Genomic DNA, 19873 nt, shown 5'->3' on the forward strand with positions numbered 1-19873 from the left:
CACTGCTTTCCCAGGCACATTAGCAGGGAGCTGGATAGGAAGTGAAGCAGCCAGTACTTGAACCAGAATCATATGAGATGCCACAATGCCAGCCCCTGTTCCTTCTCTTTTCTTGATAAAATGCACTTCAAATATTTTCCTCAATACCTCAAATTACCTAAACATACTATGCATGAGAATTCATAGTAAGTTTATTTTTCATAAATTTAAAAGTTCTTAAAATGATATTTGAATGTTGTGAGTGAGACACTGGCACTAATCTTTTGTTTGGTTATTATAAAAGAGTCCTATGGCTTTATTTGGAATTCTTGATATTGTATGCCCCCACCAAAATGCTGTCCCTGGGTGATATGATGTCTTGATTCCCTGGTGCCTGGTTAATACCAGTATAACAGAATTCTTAGCAAATTTTCAAAACATAGGACATTATGGATACTTCCATAAAAGTTAACAAAATCAGAGATCAAATGTTTAAGTGCTTTGAAATTTATTGAAGAAACAAAATTGTTAGGGAGGCCCTAAGCAATGGAAGAAATATGTATCATGAAAAAAATTCTAAAATATTTTTATCTGAAAATCATTTTAAGTTTTAAAAGTCTGGTGACATTGGGTCATTCAAGCCATCAATTGCTGGATTTCTGACCAAATGCATCAAGATGGTTAAATTTGTCTTGTTTTTTTTTTCTAAATGAAGAAAGAAATAATTGACCAGTCCTCTGGTCAAAATCAAGAATATTTGTCTAACTTATATACTGGTGTTCTGGGTTATTTTGTTTCAAAGTATTCTACCTATGAGAGTGGTCTCTGTTGGTTCTTGGCTCACTGTAGCCTCAGCTGTAATCTGATCCAGCCTAGGCCTGCCCCCAAGCACACCTAGCCAGCTCCGGAACACATTAAATCATTCTCTGTATTCTAGGTACAACTTCCCAGGCACTTGGAAACAGTGATCAGCAGAACATGTATATTTCTCCTGTTCTTGTGGAGCTTACAATAACATGGCAATTTAGACATTAAGCAAACGTCCAAATAAATAATGCAGTAATTGCAGATTATGCTAAATGTTTTAAGGGACACAAACAGGCTGCTAAGATGGACAATGAGAGGGAGCACTATAGGTAGGCAGGATTGTGGGAGAACATCTCATGGTCAAAGGCATAGTTCAAATAAGAAGTAATTCATTTTGAGAAGAGCTAGGGCAGAGGCACCAAGATGGCAAAATAAGGAGGGAGCTTATTGCTTTAGTCCAGGGGAAGATAGTTTAAAAAATATGGAGAGACTGCAGTATCAGGGAAGAGTTAGGGAGAAAATGGCAGAGGAAATTCCACGCAAATCGGACACTATGGATATGTGGAGAGTGTGAACACACACAATTCAGGACCCCAGCAGCCAAGAGCCTCAGCACCAGCTTTGGAGAATGAGATGGTACCAGACTGCAGCAGCCCAAGCCACTGGTGATAAAGCTGCGGCAAAAACCTGGTGTGAGTCTGGCTTGGAGCCTTGTAGGGGACAGTATACCTGCCAACCTAGAGGAGAAAAAGGGAGCACGTTTCTTTCTCTCTGACCACCTGATACTGGTTTCCTGTAACTAGCTGAGTGAGGGCGGGTGCCATTTTGTACATACATAACAGCTGTGATGGCTGTTTCCATGCTCCCAGCAACCAGTCATGGGGAGACACCAGAGTCTGGCTGGGAGAATTGACAGGGGGGTTGGGGTGAGTGCTTATGACTGTGGAAGACTTGTGTGCTGGGGCTATGAAAACACTGGCTGTGTATGAGGGCACAGGGTGTGGCTGGATCTTTGGGCAGTCACTGTGGGTGGCTCCACATGTTTTGGGCTCCCTAATTCCCTGGCGAGGGTCATTGCTGCAGGATATTTGATCACTCGGAGGACTGCCTGGATCCTTTATGTGATCCTTGTGACAGTGCAGGTGACTATTGTACCCTCTGAGGCTAGTGCCCAGGCATTAGTCTCCTTGGAGGAGAGGGGATGAGTATGGGAATATATCAACAGAGCAGAACAAACTTCTTCTCTGATAAAAAAAAAAAAATTACCATGCCCAATTTGGGAGTCATCTTGAACAGTCATTTCACCCTGGAGCACTGAACAGAGCTTTCTGGCCACACCCAGGACATACCTCCAGGTATTCACTGAAAGAGCAGACACTCCACTAATCCACAGAGGAACAGTCCAAAGATGAAAGCCATCACAAGGAAAAAAAAATAAACCAGCAGGTATATCCACAAATGCCTTAAAATATAGCAATTCAAGAAACAAGCATAAGGAAGATAACATCATGCCCCCAAAAGGACACAACACCACAATACTGGAATGTGAAAATGAAAATATTGAAGAAATGCCAGAAATGGAATTCAAAAAATTGATTGTAGGATTACTTAGAAGTAATTAGAAGCAAATCCACAAACTAAAGAAATCCATACATGACATGAAAGAAATTTTTTTTCATAAATTTGACATTTTAAAGAGAAATCAAAACTAAATATTGGAAATTAAGAATTCAGTAGAACAAATAAAAATGTGATGGAAAACTTTAAAAATAGAATTAATAAGACAGAAGAAACAATATTTGAGTTAGAAGACAAATCTCAGGAAATTTTATAGTCAGACCAAAAAAAAAAAAAAAAAAAAAAAAGAAGAAGAAGAAGAAATGAGAAAAATAAAAAAAAGTGTTGGAGTTCTAAGGGATACTATCAAACCACTCAGCATATGGGTCTTAGGAATTCCTGAAGGTGTGGAAAGAGAGAATGGATTAGAAGGCCTTTTTAGGGGAGAGTGATCCAACATGGGAAGCGAGATACTCAGCAGACTCATAGAATGGCGGATGTCCTAAACAGCACTCTGGCCTCAGAATCAGCCCTAAAGGCATTCCAATCTGGCTGAAAAGCCCATGAGAGTATTTCAGGCATGGAAAGCCAAGACACTCTGGAAAAAAAAAAAAAAAAAAAAAAACTAAATGAAAGATCTCTGTGAGTGAGATCCCAGTGGAAAGAACAGGTCTTCAAAGAAGGAGGTACCTTTCTCTGAAGGGAGGAGAGAACCTCCACTTTGACTATGACCTTGTCTAAACAAGATAAGAGTCGGAGAACTCAAGGGGCTTCCATAGCCTTGGAAACTCATGACTGGAGCATAGGGAGATTACTGATGCCATAGACAGGTGTGTCAATTGGTAAAGTCAACAACAGGAGTCACTGTGCACTTACTCCTCATGTAGGATCTCTGTCCTTAATGTGCTGTACATTGAGGCTTAATGCTATAACGAGTACTCAAACAGTATATTTCACTTTGTGTTTCTATGGGGGTGCAAACTGTTGAAATCTTTACTTAATGTATACTAAACTGATCTTCTGTTAAAAAAAAAAAAAGAAGAAATTAGCAATTCCCAACTTGACTCTCGCTGGGATTAAACATGACAATAGGTCTGATCTAATTTCATCATCATTTAAAAAATCATCTATTATTTTTAACTTTATGTTTCTGTGTGGGAGCAAACTGTTGAAATCTTTACTTAATGTATGCTAAACTGATCTTCTGTATATAAAGAGAATCGAAAATGAATCTTGATGTGAATGGAAGGGGAGAGGGAATGGGAAAGGGGAGGGTTGCCGGTGGGAGGGACGTTATGGGGGGGAAGCCATTGTAATCCATAAGCCGTACTTTGGAAATTTATATTCATTAAATAAAAGTTAAAAAAAAAAGATTTAGATGACATCAGAGAAGGCAGATTAAATATTGAACCATTTGTTTGCAAACAATATTATGACAACTGACATCTAGAAATATAGCTCAGTAACATGACTATGAATATCTATGAATGTCTCTGTCCTGTATGAGTAGTCTTAGCACTAATATACATTGTTTTATTCCATCTGACATTAGGATGACACAGAACAGTAACACATGCAAATCAATATTTAAGAAATATCCTTGATGACCACATACCTAGAATGAGACACACTGATGAGGTTAAGTTGTGGAGGAAGTCATGGGATTTCTTGAACTTGGGTATTAAGTCAGTGTCTCAATTTGCCCCTAGGAAATAAATGTTATGGAAAATACAAAAAAAAGGCCTTTTTAGTGAAACAATTACAGAAAACTTCCCAAATTTGGAGAAAGAAAGGGAAGTTCAAGTACAAGAAGCACACAGAACTCCTAATAGACATGACCAGGGAAGATCTTCACCATGACACATGTTAGTCAAACTCTCCACGGTAAAACATAAAGAAAAGATTTTAAAATGGGCATGAGAGGAATACCAGATTTCTTTCAGAGGATCTGCGATTAGACTCACAGCAGACTTCTCATCAGAAACCCTACAGGCTAGAAGAGAATGGAGAGATATATTTCAAGCCTTAAGAGAAAAAGCTGTCAACCCAGAATACTGTATCCTGCAAAGCTCTCATTTATGAATGAAGGTGAAATAAATATCTTCCACAACAAACAGAAATTGAAAGAATTTGTCACCACTTGTCCAGCCTTATAAAAGATGCTTAAGGATGTGCTACACACAGAAACACAGAAATATGGTCATCACTGTGAAAGAAGATGAAGACCGACAATCTCCCAGAAAAGGTACAGAGGAAGTCCAAAGGAAACAATAGGAATATTGATGGAAAAATGGCAAAGCCAAGTCATTACTTATCAATAGTCACCTTGAATATAAATGGCCTCAACTCCCCAGTTTAAAGATACAGACTGGCTGAATAGAAAGGGGAAAACAAAACCCATTTATTTGCTGCCTACAAGAAACACATCTCACCAACAAAGATACATGTAGACTGAAAGTGAAAGGATGGAAAAAGATATTCCATGCTAATAGAAACCAAAAGAAAGCTGGTGTAGCCATCCTAATATCAGACAAAATAGACTTTAACACAAAAACTGTTAAAAGAGACAAAGGGACACTGTGCAATGACTAAGGGATTGATTCAACAAGAATATGTGACTATAATAAATGTATACACACCTAATTACAGGGCACTCAGTTCTTTAAAAGAAATGTTGATGAATCTAAAGGGAGACATAGACTCCCATGAATAGTAGTGGGGAACTTCAGTACCCTACTTTCAGCAATGGAAAGATCGACCAGACAGAATCAGCAAGGAAACAACAGATAATCAACTCAATAGACAAAATGGACCTAATGAGTATCTACAGAAGTTCTCATCCTACAGTTGCAGAATATACATTCTTCTCACCAGTGCATGGAACTTTCTCTAGGATAGACCACAGGCCAGGCCATAAAGCAAGTCTCAGGATATTCAAAGGAATTGAATTCGTACTGTACATCTTCTCTGATCACAATGGGATGAAGCTGGAGACCAAGAACTCAAGAATCTCTAGATCATATGTACACACATGGAGACAGAACAGCGTGCTCCTGAATGAACCGTGCATCACAGCAGAAGCCAGAAGAGAAACCAAGAAATTGTTGAGTGACAGGTTTTTTTTTCCATACTTATTATAGAGTTAATCTTCTGTGTATAAATTAATTAAAAATATATCTTAGTAAAAATAAAATGGGAATTGGAGAGGGAGGAGGAAAAAGGGTGGGAGTGGGGGTGGGAGAGTGGGTATGGTGGAAAAGAATCACTATCACTGTGTTCCTGAAGTTGTATTTGTTAAATGCGTGAAGTTTGTCTACCTTAAATAAAAGGTTTCTGGGGGAAAAAGAATTAAGTAAAAACTACATAGAGGAAAAAAGAAAGAAAGAAAGGCTAGGGCAAGGAAATTCTAGCCATAGGAAACTGTTCCAAGGTCGATGGCAAGAAAGAGCTTAACGCTCTTTAAGAAGAACTGAAACATCAGTATGGGGAGCAAGATCAAACAAGGAAGGTGATGCATGAAAAGAATGAACAGGTAGGGAGGGGTCCTATCATGCACACATCACAGACCACGGCAGGAAGATGATACTTTATGATCATTGCACCCGAAGATCTTTCAGCCTCATCATATCCAAAATTAAACCTGTGATCTTGTCTGTATCCATCAAGTCAGTCAAGAGCGTGAAGCACTCTGAGTCTTTTCATGAGAGTTAATTTAGTGGAGACACTTGCTTACACAGGTGAGAGAGGAGCTGACGCATAAAACACAATAGCGAGGCAATCTACCATTACAAAGTCTCTACCGCCCTGGAGGGACAAAGCAGCAAGCTGGCTTAGGCTCTGATGTCTTCTTACCCTATTTATAATGTTAACCTAAAGTCTAAAAACAAAGACTTTATTATTGTATTTGACATATTGAATAACCTGATTCTATGTACTTCTTGATAGGATACAATGAGGAAGTACAGAGTGCCATTCAACTAAATGCAATGCTTAGATATTGGTTGGATTGTAATTCAAACAAACAAATGATTAAATAACATGTATAAACAATAAGAGGGATTTTAACATTTGATATTTACTGAGGTTAAGGAATTATTAGTTTTTCTAAATTGGATGATAGTATTTTCATTATATTAAAAGCATATCTTGTATGGGGGTGGATTTTGCTGTACCAGTTAAGATGCTCCTTACAATGTCTGCATTCCACATTAGGATTGCATGAGTTGGAAACTAAACGTGACTCCTAATTCCAGGTTGCTGCTAATGTAGACCCTTGTAGGCAGCAGTGACTGCTCAAATGGCTGGGTCCCTGACACCCATTTCAGAGACCTGGATTGCATTTCTGGCCTTGTCCAGTTCGGCTGTTGTAGGTATTTGGGAAGTTAACTAGAAGATTGGAGGTTTCTCTCTCTCTCTCTCTCTCTCTCTCTCTCTCTCTATCCCTCTGCATTTAAAGTACATAAAATAAATTCATGTTAAAGTGATCTCTGTTAGGAATTTGGAAAACATTATGTTGAGTGAAAGAAGCCAATCCCAAAGGGACAAATACCACATGTTCTCCTTGATAGGTGACAACTAACTGAGCACCAAAAAGGAAACCTGTTAAAGTGAAATGAACACTATGAAAAACGGTGACTTGATCAGCCCTCACCCTGACTGTTGATGAGCAGCTTAATATGTTATCCCTCTTAGTATTTTTTTTGTTTGTTCTACTTAATACTTTTGCTTGAATACTGTAATCAATACACAATTCTTCTTAAGTGCTGAAACTTAACTGAAAAGTGATTGCTGTTAAATATAAGAGTGGGAATAAGAGAGGGAAGAGATGTGCAATTCGGGACATGCTCAAGCTAACTTACCTCAAACAGTAGAGTTAGAAACATACCAGGGGATTCGAATTCAATCCCATCGAGGTGGCATGTACCAATGCCATCTCACTAGTCCCAGTGATCAATTTCTGTTCACAATTGATCATAATGATAGGACTAAGAACCAAAGGGATCACATAAACAAGAATAGTGTCTGCAAATACTAGCTGATAGAATCAAAAAGGGAGAGAATGATCCAACATGGGAAGTGAGATACACAGCAGACCCATAGAATGGCAAATGTCCTAACAGCACTCTGGCCTCATAATCAGCCCTTAAGGCATTCGGATCTGGCTGAAATGCCCATGAGAGTATTTCAGGCATGGAAAGCCAAGACACTCTGGGGGAAAAAAAAACCTAAATGAAAGATCTCCACGAGTGAGATCCCAGTGGAAAGAATGGGTCATCAAAGAAGGAGGTACCTTTCTCTGAAGGAAGGAGAGAACTTCCACTTTGACCATGGCCTTGTCTAAAAATAATCAGAGTCAGTGAACTCAGGGGGCTTCCATAGCCTTGGCAGCTCATGACAAGAGCCTAGGGTGATTACTGAGGCCATAAACAAGAGTGTCAATTTGTTAAGTCAACAACAGGAGTCACTGTGCACTTACTCCTCATGTAGGATCTCTGTCCTTAGTGTGCTGTGCATTGAGATTTAATGCTATAACTAGTACTCAAACAGTATTTTACACTTTATGTTTCTGAGTGGGAACAAACTGTTGAAATCTTTACTTAATGTATGCTAAACTGATCTTCTGTATATAAAGAGAATCGAAAATGAATCTTGATGTGAATGGAAGGGGAGAAGGAGTGGATAAGGGGAGGGTTGCGAGTTGGAGAGACGTTATGGGGGGGAAGCCAGTGTAATCCATATTCTGTATTTTGGAAATTTATATTCATTAAATAAAAGTTAAAAAAAATTCATGTTTAAAAATTTGAAATGTGGCCAGCGCCACGGCTCAATAGGCTAATCCTCTGCCTTGCAGCGCTGGCACACCGGGTTCTAGTCCTGGTCGGGGCACCAGATTCTGTCCCGGTTGCCCCTCTTCCAGTCCAGCTCTCTGCTGTGGCCCGGGAGTGCAGAGGAGGATGGCCCAAGTCCTTGGGCCCTGCACCCCATGGGAGACCAGGAGAAGCACCTGGCTCCTGGCTTCGGATTGGCGCGGTGCACCAGCTGCAGTGCACCAGCCGCAGTGGCCATTGGAGGGTGAACCAATGGTAAAGGAAGACCTTTCTCTCTCTCTCTTTCTCTCTCTCTCTCTCTCACTGTCTACTCTGCCTGTCAAAAAAAATTTGAAATGTTTGTCTTTTAGAAATACTTGTTGGAGTAGTTATAGATTAAATAACATGACATATGGAAATAGCTTTCCAATAATCCAGTGAGATTAATTCAGGGGGCAGGAGTAAAGATAAAATTAGATTGGCAGTGTGTTGATCATTGTTGGGTTGGACGTTCAACATACAGTTAAACTATGTTTGTTTTGTTTGAACTTTTCTACAAGAAAAATATTAAAATTAGATAAATTTGTGGGACTGAATGCTACTTCCTAGAAAGAGCTTGTTGAGGACAAAAGATAGGAGAACCTAAGCCAGGCACTGTGGTACGGCAGGTTAAGCGGCTGCTTGGAATGATCACATCCATATTGAAGTGATGGTTCATGTCCTGGCTACTCCACTTCCAATTCAATGTCTGCATCCCATTTGGAAGATGCGAATGAAGTTCTGGGATCATGGCTTTGGCCTGGCCCAGCACAGCTCTTGTGGGCATTTGTGGAATGACCAGCAGATGAAAGATATCTCTCTTCCCTAACCCCACAGTCTTTCATGTTCATGAAAAAATAAATATATAACATTTAAAAATAGGTCTTTTGAAATTAAGCATTGACCCTAACTTTTAGAAGTAGAGAAAGAGAGGGAGCAAAAAAGTGGCATGAAAAGTAGGACCAAAGACAAAGAGAAAATCAGGAGAGTGTGGCAAGGGAAAAAATAGGAAGATCTTTTTTTCTTTTATACTGGATATTTTGAAGTCAGAATGAAAATGTCTAGAAAAATCAATGATGCATTGTTAGACAACAGAATTTAGCCATGATGACTTTCACCTCATTAAAAAAAATAAAGAACTTATAAATAGATGACTTTTGATACCTCTATAATTTTTGGAGAATAAGAAGTCCTAGCCATACTCTTATTCTATTTGTTTGAGATTTTTTCCAAGTGTGTTGTATTTATTGTCTTTTTTATCATATTAAATATGCATTCATTTAATAAATATGTGTAAATATGGATTTATTAATTCTATAGATATAAACACTTGTTCAACCAGCAAGCATGTATTGAGTGACTTCTAAGAATCAGGTCCTAGTATAGACACTAAGAAATAACAGTGAACAAAAACCAGGTGGTAATAATAGAAGCTCTGCTTTTATGAAATTGGTATTTGGGTTGAAGAGACAGTCCTAAAAATGTGGACATGTATATATACAGGAGTGAATGGTAAGTGCTATGAATAAAAATGAAGCTAGATGAAAGGGTAGAGAATGATGAGGGATGTGATTCTAACAGCTGATCAGAGAAGCCTCTTCAGCGAGAGAACTTGTGCAGAGAACTGAATGAAGTGAGAGAGGGAGCCTTGCAGATGTATGCAAGTTGTGCATTCCCAGCAGAAGAAGAGCAAGTGCAAACAGCCTGAGGTCGGCACATGCTGTTGATTGGAGAACAGTGGGTAGAGGAGGTAATGTGGCTCCACAGAGAGAATGGGATGGAAAGTAGAGAGAGAAAGACAATGATATAGGTGCAGAGAGGTTGGGAAAAGGAGACAGATCATGAAAAACCTTGTAGACCATGCTAAATGCCATGTTTTATTGGTGGTGGGGTGGACAGAGCATTGAGTTGTTTTTGAGAACAAGTATGGCATGCTCTAACTCAGTTTTCAAAACATCTGTTCGGGGTGGACTTTTAGCCTAGTGGTTAAGATTCCAGCATCCCATGTTTGGAGGCCTGGGTTTGCATCCTTGCTCTGTTTCTGATCCTGTCTTCCTACTAATATAGACTTTAAGATGTAGCAAATGATGGCTCAAGTATTTGTGTCTCTGCCACCTGATTGAGATCCCAGCTCCAGGTTTCTACCTGACCCATCCACAGTCATCCACTTATTCTTAGTATTTGGGGAGTGAATTAGTAGATGAGAATATCTCTCTCTCTCTATCTCTCTCTCTCCCTCTCTCTCTCTGTTTCTCTCTGCCTCAAAATAAAAAAAAGATATGTCTAAGGATTTCAAACAGGAAAAAGGCCAAGATTTTCTCACTTTTAAGACTTGTGTTTTCCAGTTGCTAAACTGCCTCCAATCCCAAATATTGTTTTCAGTGACTAATTTTAATAATAATTTCAGAAAAGCTAGAGAGATAATATTTTGTTAGACCCAAGAAAACTAGAAAATAGGTCAATAACCAGGTGATATTTAAGAAATTTTTTTAGAACAGAAAAAGAAAATACTTTAAATTTACCCACATTTACTTCCTAATAAAACGGAAATATATAGCCTTTTCTGGCCATGAAAACTTTCTTTCTCCAATAATATAGTCTCTCAAACTCAAAAATGAAACCAGATCTGAATTGCTCTACAACATTTACAAACATCTACAAATCTGAAATATGAATGTGATGACAGGATTTTATTAAGTTTTGGTGAAGTCATGTGAGTTAAATTATGAATTAGTTTACAAAAGTCACACTCCTACAACTCAGATTTTCCCCATCTTCAAGTCATTTCTGAGTTTTAATGCCTGTCTAGCCAGCCTTGACTATTATAGTATTGTTCCTGTAGCCTATAAATATCAAGGTCAGTTGGAGGTAAGGGCCATGTGGTTACAGAGAATGAACAAAATAAAGCAATGAGGAAAATATTCCCACATCTCAGAGGAGAGGTACTTGGGGGAAAATATAAAAGAACCATTTGAGTCATGCTTTTTTCAACACTTGGGAATATAAGTCAAAATCCAAAATCTTCTAAATACATTGGGCACAGGGAAAAGATGATATTTTTAAAGTTTCAGAGTCTCAGATCTATAGGGAAATTCACACTGTAGTAAGCAAAGTATACTGTCAAACACTATTCTTCAGTCTACAATATAAGACATTGATTTAGTCATGTGAAGGAAGACTTCTTGTTGGGGTGACAACTGAGATGATTTTGAAGGACTAACAAGAGAGAAATCTGAGGGGAAGCATTCTTAGCCTAGCACACATCATAAATAAAGATGCAAAGCAATGCAGTGTGACAGAGAGACAAGAAGAACAAGTAGTTCAATGCTGCAGGTACACCCAACCCAACAATAACCACCTTGGTCCCTCTATGTGGTAGAAAGTTTGTGCTGAGTCTCATTCACTGTGTTGACAGAGAAAAACATTATTAACTATTGTCAGCAAAAGCTATAACTTAGTTTTCCATAACCAAACAATGTGGAAAATAAGTGGTTTACTTAAAAAAGGGTATCAGACAGGCTGGGCAAACTTTCATTTCTGTCAGCCTTCAAAATTATTGTGAGCAACTCCTTTGTTTAAAATACTCTTTTCTCTTTTTCATGGCAAATACCTTCATTTAGAGTTCATCTCTCTTAGAGTTTGTTCCTAACATTCCATTGAGAATCTGTCAAGGCCTCCTGGGATTACCTTTCCTTACCTGTCCATTTTAGTCCATTCCTGCTCTGCTGTAACAAAATACCTTGCACTGGTGATTGACGAACCATAGAAATAAATCTCTCACAGTTTTGGGAAGGCCAAGATCATGGATGGTGCCAGCAAATTTGGCGTCTGGTGAAGATCTGTTCCTGAGCCGGTGTTTCTTCACAGCCTCCTCACATGGTAGTAAAGAGGGGAGGCAGGTGCACTGTGTCCTGACATCCAGAAGAGATGGAAGGGCCAGGCAGCTTTCTCAAACCTTTTATAAGGTCTAGAGTCTCATTCGCAAGGGTGTAGCCCTCATGGTTAAACACTTTCCGAAGGCTCCACTTCCAAATGCCAACACAATGAGGACAAGTTTCAACATGAATTTTATTAGGACAAAAGCATTCAAATCCTGGCACCACTGTGGAGAACGCATACTCTTAATTGTAAGGCATTCTCTCACCAACTGAGACCTTCTTAATGGTTGAGAGCCTTTCATTTCTGAATATTGGGCACCTAGTGATTTGATGTGGTTGAATTTCTCAGTAGATGTTTGTGAAACAAAATGAATGAATGTGTTCTTTTTTTTTTTTTTTTTTTTTTTTGAACAGGCAGAGTTAGTGAGAGAGAGAGACAGAGAGAAAGGTCTTCCTTCCATTGGTTCACCCCCAAAATGGCCACTATGGACGGAGCTGCACCGATCCAAAGCCAGGAGCCAGGTGCTTCTCCTGGTCTCCCATGGGGTGCAGGGCCCAAGCACTTGGGCCATCCTCCACTGCCTTCCTGGGCCACAGTAGAGAGCTGGACTAGAAGAGGAGCAACCGGGACAGAATGCGGTACCCCAACTGGAACTAGAACCGGGAGCACCAGCACCACAGGCGGAGGATTAGCCTAGTGAGCCGCGGCACCAGCTGAATGTGTTCTCTTTCTAAAAACCATTCACACGTCTCTATTTTTCAAGTATAAAAATATGAAGGAAAACTCACAATAAATTCTTGTAACTCTGCCTCCCTTTTGATCAGACATGTGAATTGTATTTTTGATATATTTTTGAAGGCATATTTGAAAACATTTGTTGGGTGAAAACCTTAATTAGAGTTGTTATTTGAAAGGCTAGTTTTTTGCAAGGGAGACCTTTGGATGGAAACTCAGGGCTCTTTCTATAACTGTTGAATGCAGCAGCACAACTATGCCCAATCATGTTTTATACTTTCCATCATTCTCCAGACCGTTTTGGGGGTGGTGGAATGCCTGTGGCTTTCTGACTAGTGTGGCAAAACAGAATAGTTCTAATTCACTCAAATTTGGAGGGTTATTGGTTTCATGCCTCTGTGGTTCTTTTTCATTGAGTTTTGGGTCCAAACCTCTGGGAGGTATTTCAGTTTCAGACTTCAATCAAAATGTATTTTTAATTGGCAAGCTCATCACAGAAGTCTAGAAAGATGGTATAAAGGAAGGAAAAAACACTATTCCTGCTATTTTAAAAATTCAATTGATACACTTGTCTTCAGCATCACTTCCCCTGCTTAACAACAAAATGAGATTACATTTAGATTCAACACTTTAGTCAAATGTTTAATTCTTGTCTATATGGCAGCAAGAAAAATATTTTTAAAGGTTCATTTATTTACTTGAACAGCGATTAGAAGAGATCAAGGTGGGTGGGAGGAGAAAGAGATCTTCCAACTTCTGGTTCACTCCCAAGTGTCTGCAGCAGACATCCAGGTCTCCAGCATAGGTGGATAAGAAGTGGAGCAGCTCAGACTCAAATCAGCATTCATATGAGATGCTAGCATTGCAGGTGGCAGCTTAACCTACTATACCACAGCACTGGTCCCCCCAAAAATGCTTTCTCAACCCCTCAAGCATGAGGGGACTTCAAAGCATTAGAAGAAAAATAGAATAAAAAGAAAAGTTTACTGTGGCACACAAAAAAATTGGCATGTTTTTCAAAATATACATTTTCCATGAACTATGAAGATCTCTTGTATGATAAGTAGACCTTTATAAATGCATTGAAAATATTTTGTACAATGATCCCATTTCTAACATTATTTGAGTAAATCATAGAGCCAGAAGTAGAGCAGAATGAAATTGGAGGAGGGAAATTTTTAAGCTTCAACATTATAGATTTCCTGGATAAGATTGACCCTTTCCTGTGTGATCTCATTCTTTCACCATTTTCCCTCATCCCTTCTTACAAAGTGTGCATACGTGGTGTGTATGTGAGAGATGATGTCCCTGGGGTGGACCTGCTGCTTTGTGTAGATACTCTCAAATTCCTTGAGTACAGGCCCAGTATTTTCTTATTCTTTGTATTCTTTACAGAGCTTAATATTATGCATAAAATGCTTGATATATTATGCTCAAATTTGAGTGACTACAGCCAGACTTTGGTGAGAGGTTAAAGCAAAGTAGTATTTACTTAGGAATCAAGGAGTAGAAGAATGAAACTAAAGAGATTTGAGGAGAAGCCTTTTCTTCATGTTGGTAACTAAATACAAAACATATAGTTTAAGATAAATTAAAAAAAATGTTCATCTGTTCAACCTGGTGACAAAGAGTATACACATATCTAAATTAACAAAGTAGATAAGATTTTTATGTTTTCAGTAGAGAGAAACAGAGCGTTTCCCCCCTAACTTTCACAACTTGTTGCCAGCCCGAACCATGTATTTTCTGGGAAGTTGATCAAGTAAAATCATTCTGAGACACCAAAGTGCTTTCAAAACCTAGATCAAGTTTCCTTTTTGGGTCTGGGTCCTGACCAAGAGCCTATATAACTCTTAAGAGGGATTAATTTTTATTCTGTTCTTCTGATCTCGTTCATTTATCATTTAATAAGTTGACAAAGGGACTGAAATACGTAGAGACATGGAATTTTGGGTTACCCAAAAAGGCCTCCACTGACTCAAATTTGTGGTTTATATTTTAGCCATTGCTATGGTTAATTTCTATTTGTTTTTACAATGCATATGAACAAATGTTTGATAAAAAAAATTTAAAAGAGAAAGAACCAAAAATGAAATGTGAGAGCTGTTTGACTGGCCAACATTTATTAAAGATACCAAACTTAACGATGGAAAATGTGAACAATCTGGGTTACTTTAGTTGAAAAAATAAACCATTGATACTACCCTAATACCTTTAAGACTTGTTTGGTATATGTAAAAGTTTTTCTTTTTTGTATGTCAGAGTTCCTGTTGGGTCATTCCAACTAATGAAATCAAAACCACATTAATTCAATTGATTATTTAACTTCTTCTTCTCATGGGTCAGCTGAAAGTTTTAGCTATGACATCGTGTGTTCCTTGATTGTAAAGAGGGGTCCACAAGCAAATGAAGGGGAGGAGATCAAGGCAAGGGAAAGGTAGGGAAAATATGACTACCCTGGGTACCTACTGTGTGTTAGGTTTGATCAGGTACTTAACATACATTCCCTCACTCTAACTCTACTATGTAAGTAATTGTTACTAACTCTACTGAATAAATGAGGAACTTAAGAGTTAGATGTTCAATAACTTGCCCAAAGTTAGTGGTTAAGATTTAAACATTACTCTGATTTCTGCCAAATTTCTACTCTTTCATATTTCCTGTAAAACTGGAGTACATGTCTGATATAAAAATGCAATAATAAATTAGATATATTTTCTTATTTATGTACAATAAAATAAGAGTTAGAAATTAGCCTCTGTAGATTTCATTCATCTGTATAGACTTGGCCTATTTTAACATGGGTGAGCAAGCACTGACTACAGTAAAATTTTAGATAAAAAAGCAGTAAAAAAGTGTACATGACACTTCCTGAAAAATACTGATTTAAAACGATTTAATTGCTACAACCCAAACTATAAATTTATTTTACCAGTTTTCCAGGCCATTGAAGCAGAGCATATGTTTTCTCCACACAGCAAAACTGTAACTGATGATCATTCTAATTACCAGATGAACATTGCTTTGGGTTTTGTTTTTCTGTTCAGTCTGTCAAGCTTTCAACTTAGGATGTCATTGCTTATTTATAAATGTAATACAATGTGAGAACATGCATGCATTTGAATTTGTGTTTTGAGACTTTCTAATGTCTCATAAAGGAAAAGAAGTTTGTAAATTCATTACGAAGGAACTAAAATACTATGTTATATCCCTTTTATTCATTTTTCTACACATATCATGCTTTTCTTCCTTAATTCACCACAATGTACAAACTGCCATACTAATACCTCTCACTTATATTGATTAGTCTATTAACTCTTTCAAAGTGGAAGCTACAAAAATAAACATATGAGGCCCCAGATTAATTTAATAGACATAATAAAATACCATGGGTATCTGCAATATTAACCCAGGAAATCCTTGGGCAGAGTTGACAATTTGATTGTGGAAACACATAAGGTAACTTAAAAATATCTGTGGTTTAATTAATCTCTTTTTCTTTGGAGATGAGGGAGCACCTTTTATTTCTCAATAGCACATAAGAAACAAAGAAGTGCTCAATTTTTAATGATTGAAGGTTCGTCAATATAGTGAATGCTGGTAGTGCAAGATTTCATTCTTTAAAAGTCTGATCATTTTAGGTCAAAGGAGAAGTACATCTAACACACTTATGCTTGGCTATGGATATGAGGCAGTGCTTTAAGTGTTTGCTGTAGAGCCAAATGGCAACTCATGGACTAATCATTACTGAATTTGTCTCAAGGCCATTTCCATTCATCTCCACCTGATAATGACCATTAGGGGCATCAGGAGATTTGCACACATATCTATGAAATTCGAATGACTTCCAGACAGCCATGAATTTTGCAGAAAATACTTATCTTCAGCATAAAAAAAAACAAATAAACATAAGTTTATTTTTCTTTCAAAAACACCCTTCGCTTCTTACTCCTGGTGTCTTGATTTCTAACAAAATCTCCAGCTGAGTTGGAGTTTGTTCTGAATGTGTGTGCTCTTGAGCACACTGTAACTTGGCCTAGAAGTAGGGTTTTCTTGCGTCCAGGAAGTTTGGTTGTGTTGTTTGGCAGTGACTTTGGTGCCTTGAATATAGCACAGAAAGAGACTGTGTGGCTTCAGTTGCCACTTTCCTAGAAGGCAGGGTTGATGGTGTTTAGTGGGTCTGCTGGTTGGGTAGGCCAAAGTAAACCTTGTTGTAAGCAGCTCCTCGCCGTAGAATATGTTCTTCTGCCAAGCATGTCATTCAGTTTTCAGAAATAATGTAGCTGCTCTGGGATGTGGGGAGCAGAGAGGAATTTTGCTATTGGCTGCTGGGATAGTCCCGGTGAATAAGTTGGTGGGGAGAAGATTTCGGTGGAGCAGTCTGTTGCTAGGAGCTGGGAAGAATTCAAGCTTCAGTCTACTCAGTTGGCACCAGCTGTATGCAGTCTGTGCGGGCCCTGTGTGAAAGCTATCTGCAGACTGTTCTCAGTAAGCCAGCAGCCTCCATTGTACCTTCTGGCTGTCCCCAACCCTCAGGCACATGCTTAATCAGTAGCTTTTGAAAAAGAGCACGATTAATAAATCCATAAAATTCTCCTCTCTGATTAAAGCAGCAACCGTGCCGCAAAATCTATTAGAGCTTAGGTAGAGACCATTTTAGTGGAGAAAATAAATTATTAAAGGGCAGATTTTCAGGAAATGTAGGAAAACAGATTTGGCTGGGCTAGTCTTGTCTCCCAGCTGTGAGAATTAAATAAGAGTCTGGGGACATGTTAAATTTAGTGCAGGGCACAGTTAAAGGACAGCAGGGAAAAAATACAGAGACTGAAAGGCAGCCTCTCCACTCCTCCAAATGCACATTGATTTTCAAAGGCTTGCGAGTGCCTCTTCAGCTCCGCATGCTACTGGAGCCCGATGGAGAAGCATAGATGTGGCCGAATTTCCATCACGTTTAATTTTCTTTTTTTCTTCAGTTCTATTTTTTAAGTTTTTCTTTAAGTCTAGCTCATTAGAGCAAGAGTGGTTTAATGAGAAAGGGGATATAAAGGCAATCTGGAAAGTCAAAAATTCCATTTGGTTGGCATTAGTTTGAGCCTTGATTGAACTCACTTTACATTTTGTGTAAGTCTATTACAGTTTACGGGTATCAAATACATATTAGGTTAAATGTTTGCTTCTCCAGAATTGCACACTAGAATAATTTATTTTCAGGAGGCTGCCAGTTGATAGGATTTTGTTTTTATTTTAGATCTCCCTTTTACAAAGTTGTATTTTTCCCACTAAGAATGCCTAGTAAGTCCTGGCACTGTTCAACAAGAATTCCTAAAGCAATTTTTTAAAGTAATAAAAAAAACACTAGTGCATTGATTCTCATTTTAAAATTTCTTGCTTTTTGTTCCTTTATGTTTTTATTCTATGAATGTTGATTGATCATAAAGAATGTAAGAGATCACATGAAATAGTGCTGGGAATGCAAAAATAGTAACAGCACCACTGATACTTTTACTATGACAACTGTTATAAATAATAGCAAATTACTAGGCCAGCACCACGGCTCACTAGGCTAATCCTCTGCCTGCGGCACTGGCACCCCGGGTTCTAGTCCCCGTCGGGGCACTGGGTTCTGTCCCGGTTGCTCCTCTTCCAGTCTAGCTCTCTGCTGTGGCCCGGGAGTGCAGTGGAGGATGGCCCAGGTCCTTGGGCCCTGCACCCACATGGGAGACCAGGAAAAGTACCTGGCTCCTGGCTTCGGATCAGCGCAGTGTACCGGATGCAGCGCGCCGGCCGCAGCGGCCATTTCTCTCTGTCTCTCTCTTTCTCACTGTCCATTCTGCCTGTCAAAAAAATAAATAAATAAATAAAATAGCAAATAACTTACAAAGGGTATACTACTTACCAGACACTGTTCTAAAACTTCACAGAAAGTCAGTTAGTCTTCACAACAACCATGTGGAGTAGGTGCTATTACTATGCTCACTTTTACAGCTGACAAAATTAAGGCACAGATGCATTAAATAATAAAGTCACAGAGCTAGCAGTTGGCAGAGTCAGGATTTAATGGGCACAAGGAGAAAAGGGAGGGCCAGGGAGAGACTGAGATGGGGAAGAACAGAAGAAAAAGAAGAGAGAGTTGTAGAAACTGCACTTTGAAAATTTATATTTACTAAATAAAAAATAAATAAATAAAAGAAATAGAGGTAGAAGAATGCTTGGAAAAATGATGAAGTACCTAGAGAATGGGAAGCCACAGCTACTGGGAGGACACAAAGGAGGCTAATTTTGATCATTGAGTGGGGTTTGGATGTGCAGAAATGGGGATGGAACACCAGAAGCTGCAGGAGTGGGAAGCAAGCTGCCTAAATTGCCTTGTCTATGTAGTGTACAAAGCTGATTAGAGGTGCTGAGGCCAGACTAAAAGATTGGGCCAAATTGTAAATACTCTAAAGGTCAAGCTAGGGAGGACCAGCATTGGTGGCACAGTGAGTTAAACTGCCACTCGCAACACTGGCATCACATTTCAGAGTATCAGTTCAAGTCCCAGCTGCCCTGCTTCCCATACAGCTCCCTGCCAATGTAACTGGGAAGCAGCAGAAGATGACCCAAGCACTTGGACTCCCACTACCCTTAAGAGAGACCCAGATGGAGTTGCTGGCTTCTGGTTTCAGCCTGGCCCAGACTGGCTGTTGTGGCCTTTTAGGAAGTGAACCAGCAGACAAAAGCTTCCTCTCCCTCTGCTGCCCCCCCTCTACTCTATCTGTCTCTCTCCATGTGTCACTCTGACTTCCAAATAAATACATAAATATTTTTAAAAATAAAGAAATGAAAAAATGGTCAGGCTAGGAAGTGTGGCTTTTGTTTAATGCCAAAGGGAAGCCACTGGCTTTTTTTTTTTTCTTTTTTAATATTGAGGAGATCTGTTCAGAAATGCATTTCAAAGTTTAAGTCTAATAACGGAATATGGTTAAATCATGATAAAGATGGACATAATGTATTTAGGAAAAATTATAATAATAAAAAAGTCAGAAAACAATGTTTATGAGTAGTATTCACTGTGCAACATACAAGGTGGT

At 38.8% G+C, this 19873-nt stretch overlaps 1 protein-coding gene across 5 annotated transcripts in view; it reads left to right on the top strand.

Annotated features, from left to right (window-relative positions):
• CPED1 (cadherin like and PC-esterase domain containing 1) overlaps positions 1–19873 on the top strand; it is a 587225-nt gene that overhangs the window by 216685 nt on the left and 350667 nt on the right. Inside the window, exon 16 of one of the 5 annotated variants that reach the window (XM_089329474.1) lies at positions 12482–15012. The exons of the other annotated variants lie outside the window; for them this stretch is intronic. Within the exon in view, the coding sequence (XP_089185600.1) occupies positions 12482–12667 (186 nt within the window). The 3' untranslated portion in view covers positions 12668–15012. Of the gene's footprint in view, positions 1–12481; positions 15013–19873 lie in introns of those variants that run through there. 5 annotated transcript variants of the gene reach the window in all.

The sequence above is a fragment of the Oryctolagus cuniculus genome, chromosome 3 (assembly GCF_051225735.1).
Source record: "Oryctolagus cuniculus isolate XC-2025 breed Fujian yellow rabbit chromosome 3, ASM5122573v1, whole genome shotgun sequence".
Lineage (NCBI taxonomy): Eukaryota > Metazoa > Chordata > Mammalia > Lagomorpha > Leporidae > Oryctolagus > Oryctolagus cuniculus.